General features: G+C 33.5%; 1 protein-coding gene across 1 annotated transcript; it reads left to right on the top strand.

Moving 5' to 3' along the window:
- Nucleotides 1–4,218: 4,218 nt before the first annotated feature.
- On the top strand, nt 4,219–5,885 carry LOC105331768 (ankyrin repeat and SOCS box protein 2-like). The gene has a single exon (XM_011434092.4). The coding sequence runs from the start codon at nt 4,330–4,332 to the stop codon at nt 5,734–5,736; it is 1,407 nt and encodes a 468-aa protein (XP_011432394.3). The 5' UTR covers nt 4,219–4,329; the 3' UTR covers nt 5,737–5,885.
- Nucleotides 5,886–6,072: the final 187 nt, after the last annotated feature.

The following is a 6,072-nucleotide window of genomic DNA, read 5'->3' on the forward strand; positions in this document are numbered from 1 at the left end:
GATGCATGGATCAACAGCGAATTTGTTCCGGTGTAATGAAGAAAAATGACCCCCGTAGAATAATGACCGGGGGTCATTTTTCTACGTAGAATAATGACCCCCCGGTCATTATTCTACGCAGAAAAATGACCCCACGGTCATTATTCTACGTAGAAAAATGACCCCTTTGCCTGAAGAATAAGTGTCATTTTCATAAAAATGAGCACACTCCACATGAAGAAAAGTGACCCCTGTAGAATAATGACCCCCCTATAGATTAAAGTTTTTCAGTATATTTTTAGTATTTCTGAAATAGTCTTTACACTATTGTAATTTTCACTGCTGCAGTTTACAGAAAGTAACAGAAATTATAAATCATATTCAAATAAACTTAAAGTGAAAGAAGGGGTATAGCTTAGAAAATAAAAATCCTTCCATTATAACAAGACATTGACGTATTGCATCGGGGTATGGTTGTCATCTTAAAGGGGCATGGTCACGACTTTAGTCCAAAAAATATTTCCGATCTTAATATAATGTTCACAATGCTTTAGTAAGGCATTTTTAATAGGCAACCAAAATTTGAGTGTTATTCGTTGAGTTATTAGCAAGTTAAAGAGCTTGCAATTCTTTGCTATCTAAACAAAGCCTTTGTTTACATTTTGAATGTTGAAGTGAACATTCTAATTTTAGACATAATGAATGTGTTAAACGTAAGGAACTTTTTATTTATGCTTAAAATGAATAAGAAGACAGACAAATCAGCTTGAAAAAGAACTGGTATACTTAACCTATGTAAACAACAACAGGGCACGAGCCTTGTTTACATGACAAAGAATTGTGAGCCCTGTATCTTGCTCATAACTTTACAACTAATCCTCAAATTTCATTTGATCAGTAGAAATGCTTTCCTTAAGCATTGTAAATAATGAAAACAGAAAAATAGAATTTGACCAAAATCGTGGCCATTCCCCTTTAACAATTACATTTACATATATCTATGGTGTTCCGATAGGGCCACTCCGACCTTAGGGCGAAGATGCGAAGTTGCAAAGGCGATAGTGCGAAGGCGAAGGAGCAAAAGTGCGAAGATGCGACGACGAAGCGCGAAGATGTGATGCCTAAAGTGCGAAGGCTAAGGAGCGATACTACTATATCGCTCCTTCCCAACTTCGCACTTTTGCCTTCGCATCTTCGCACTTTCGCCTTCGCCTTTTTTGATTGCATTCAGCAAGTCTCGGTCGATTACATAGAATTTAATGCAGGCACCGTACTCGCCAAGGTTTTTCGATTAATCCAGGCTATTATTGGTACGCATGCGCTAGGCCATCGAGCTTACTATGAATGTTTATAAATATTTTAATGTGTACACATGACATATATGTTTACCAATGCTGGCTATGCCTAATCATTATATACTCCACACAAAATTTAATGTCCACCATAATGTGTATGATCTTGGATATTCATGGATTCTGTTTTGACACATTATCGTATATCATCTGTTAAAAATTGTATGATAATCATATGATCATATGTTAATCAATACAATTATATAAAATTAAAAATTGCATCCTATCATACTTACAATATATATCATTTAATTCCATAAAATACCGTACAAAAATTGTGAGATATGATATTGTAACGTATAATACAATATCATTAAACATAATACAATATAGTATTATATGAAACAATATCATATTGCAATAATACATCATAACATTGACACATGTGTTATTATATTGTATAATATAGAATGATATTGTATTGTATGATACTCTATCATATTTGATAAATAATATGATATTGTATTATATGATACAATATAATTTGATACAACATTGTATTATATCAAATGATACAATATCATTGGATAAAATAAAATATTATACAATACAGTTATATTATACATATTGTATCATATGATACAATAATATATATAACCACATCATAAAATACAATTTTAAGTGATATGACAATATATCCTATAAACCAATATTATATTATACAATATCGTATGATACGATATTTCATAATATTACAATATCATATATACAATTTCATTTTATATAATTCAATATTACAAAAACCAATATCATATCATACAATACTGTATGATACAATATCATAGAATATACAATATTATATCATAGGTAGCAATATTATAAATTGCAATATCATATGTAATAGTATCATGTGATTAAATAATTGATTAATAAAACAATATAATATTATACAATATTGTATCATAATATCGATACTATACAGAACAATATCATGATATATCATATCATAAAATAAAATAAAATGATACAATATTATATCGAATCATATAATGTTTTACAATATAACATATGGTATTATATTGTATCCTATTAAACAATATTGTTTCATAGCATACAATACTATATCATAGGAATCATGTTATATCATTTAACAACAACCACATCTATCTATCAAGCAGGTTTGAGTGAGGATGGAGATTTCTTTAGCATCCTTGATAATGGAGATCAGGCTCTGTAGCTGAAGCAACATCTGCGTTTCATTCATAATATAGTTAAATCAACTATGCAAGCTATCATCTATAAAACATGTGACCTGTTCCGAAAAACTAAACCTCATCAAGCATCAAAAACCTATGGCTCAGATTCAGCATTCAAGCCTGTCAGGTACATCAGTATCATAAGACGCACCATCCATGCAAGTTTGGTGAAGTTAGGACCAGTAATAACTAGTAAGATATCATCATGAGAGGGCACCAGCAATTAAAACCTTTACCTCCTCAAGCATCCCAAACCTATGGCTCTGATTCAGTATCCATGCCTATCCGGTGCATCTGTATCATAAGACTCATCACCCATTCAGGTTAGGTGAAGTTAGCAAGTTTGGTGAAGATAGGACAAGTATAGGCTGAGATACAGGACCTTCACCAAAAACTTTAACCAGCTCCGGACGCCGACGCCGGGAGTATAGCATAAGCTCCCCTTGACTTCGTCTCGGTGAGCTAAAAAGGCGAAAGCGCGAAGATTCGAAGGCGAGAGTGTTAAGTTGCAAAGGCGAAGAAGCGATAGTAGATAATAAGAAATAATTTAATGAATATATATTTCAAAGTACTGAGAGTACTCGTACAGAAAATATATCTTACTTTATCGTCGGCATACTTTAGTAAGTTTAGTTAATATCAAGATGAATAATGCATCAATAGTTTGTATGAGCATTAATAACTTTGGATACAATAAAGATCGTGTGATCAAAATCAAGGGGGATATAAACCCCTAACATGGGCCCTAACATCTAATCAACGCTTTTAGAAACAATCTTTTCTTATTATAATCGATCAGTGTTTATTATCTATTAAGATTTGCTATAGTCAGGTACTCTTCACACATTTGCTCTAAAATAATAAAGCCTATTCATGATCACAAATACAACATTACAACAAATGTTTAGAATATTGATGTTCATGTATTACGTAGAAGAAAAAAAAACTAACGCAAAATGATTTTTTAAAAATCACTTTCCTCAAGAAATGTAAATATGAAGAATTCATATTCCTACGTTACCTGTCCCCTTAGTCTTTTTCCATATAGATATATACATGTATCATGACAATTCATTCACCAATGAATATTGCTAATATTATTACAACAATTATTTTTTCATGATTATTGTTTGCTAATTATAACACAATATCCTCATTGTGTATGAATCTTTCTTTATTTGCGTCATTTCCCGCCGTATGTCAATGAGAGAAGTGACGTAACTATTAACAATCAATTTGTGGCAATGTAAAAGTGTTTTGTGTGTGCCTGCTACGGATGTGAAACACTATATACAGCGATGTATTTACAAATTCGGTGTTATAACTTCAAAATCAGTTGAACAGAGTGAAAAATTAAGTAATTTCAAAGTCATATCTCGGATACGGTGTAACCAATTTCTATTTATGGGAGAGGGGGGGGGTCATTTTTCTATGGGGGTCATTTTTCTTCATGTTTAACATGAAGAAAAATAACCCCTGGGTCTTTTTTCTTCAGAAAAATCCAATTATTCTTCAGCTAGGGGGGTCATTATTCTACGTCGAAAAATGACCCCCGGTCATTATTCTACGGGGGTCATTATTCTTCATTACACCGGCTTGGTCCTACAAACCGGATTTTGCGTTATCGGGTTTCGCTTTTATTCATAAACTCTGCTGTAGTCAGCAGTACGCTTTGAAAATATAGCCAATTGAATGAAAATTTCAAGTTCTGAAAACACACTGAGAAAAATTTTATCAGCAGTGACTCAGTGAAGTAATATGTGTTTTTATTTTAACATTCTTCAAGAATTTCTTGTCAAGTGATGGGCCAGGCGATGTCTTGTTTACATGAAAACGAGGACAGCTTACTCCAGAGTAGAAACGCATCGCTTACACGATACATCTGCCAACAAAACAAAATTGAAATCCCTTCACACACAGAAACTGTTCCCAGGACATTGGGTGGATTAAAGAAAAACAGTCACAAGGACCATGCGATGGAAGAAAGGTCCTCACAAAGTAACCTAGTCAAAGCAATAGAGGATAATGATATTGATGCTGTGTTGAATCTCATTAAAAACTATTCTTTAGACAGCTGGGGACATGTATCAAGTTATGTCACCAATAACTACAAAATCCACAACCCTGTTGAATCTGCGTGCAATTTAGGGTACACCAAAATTATACAAGTGTTTTTTGATAATGGATGTAGTGCAAATTTACCGACAAGTTCTGGTCGTCTAATTCACACAGTATTGAAGAACATTCAAGCTCATAAAATCAACTTGGATGATGGTCGCAAACTCATCAGCTTCATGTGTCGCCACAACTGTAATGTAAATATAAAAGATATCCACCACAAAACACCTTTGCTATATGCATGTGAAATTGGAGACAAGAAAATTTTAGAAATTCTTATGTCTGTGTCGGACCCAGATATCCTCAAGTGCAAAGATCTTCCTAATGGATTCACACCTCTCCACATGTCAGTCATGAAAAGTGATCTTGAATGTGTTACATTCATTCTCAAGCATTTGCCTGAGAGAAGTTTCATAAACATCCAGGACAACAGAGGAAGAACCCCTCTTCATTTGTCTTTGATATCGATGTGTAAAACTCTCCAGTACATGAATGAAATTGCTTTTCAATCATCAAAATCCAATGATGAAACACAGAAAGAACAACTCAAAAAGTTACAACACATTCAGGAAAACTCAATAGCAGTTACAGAACTCCTTTTGCTGCATGGCAGTGATCCAAACTCCTATTCAGCAAGAGCTCAACCCACTATTCAGTCCATTGGAAAAGACATGCCACTATACTTAGCTATGACATTGGTCGCTATGGACCAAACTGCTGACTTTTTATATGGGGATGGGACAAAAACTACAAATGCCTTACAACCTTTTTTGTTTTCCTCAGTGCCAAATAACAATCTTAAGCCATCCTCTTACTCTTCTCTTGTGAGACTTTTGATTCTTTTCGGTGCTATTCCAAAAGAAAGCAGAGAACTGTGGTTAGCTGCCTTCCAGGAAGAGTCCTCAGTTATTCCTCTCATTGAGGAAGTTTTTAGTTATGTTGAAAACAAAGATTCATCTCCAAAAAAACTCTTCCAGTTGTGTAAACAAGTCATTAGACACCAACTGACAAAGTCATATAACCTTCATAAAATTGATCAACTCCCCTTACCAACCTCCATGCAAGCATATATTAGGTTTCAATTTCTGTAAGTTTATTTCATAATGTTTGCATGTCTAATGCAACTTTGTTCCATGGTGGAATGTAGAGCTCTCCATTTTTTTTTCCTTTCAGAGAAGGCTATCTTATTGCAGCTATAAATACAGTTGCCTGCAAAACCCCAAACATGTACATTCAAAATTTTGTTCAAATTAAAAGTTACAAAAAAGATAAAAGTTGAAAACAAATTTATTTAGTGAGCGAGATATTATGAACTGTAATACATGTATGTATAATTGTTATGCTGTATATTCCCTGATGTTCACTTATTTTATGTATTGAATTAATAGTACATGCATGCATGCACATGTGTTTACTCCACTGGGTAT

The sequence above is a fragment of the Magallana gigas genome, chromosome 2, assembly GCF_963853765.1.
Source record: "Magallana gigas chromosome 2, xbMagGiga1.1, whole genome shotgun sequence".
In the NCBI taxonomy this organism is placed as follows: Eukaryota; Metazoa; Mollusca; class Bivalvia; order Ostreida; family Ostreidae; genus Magallana; species Magallana gigas.

Bases quoted from the DNA above. Each gene is read 5' to 3' on its own strand.
- LOC105331768 (XM_011434092.4), top strand. From the start codon at position 4,330: ATGGGCCAGGCGATGTCTTGTTTACATGAAAACGAGGACAGCTTACTC.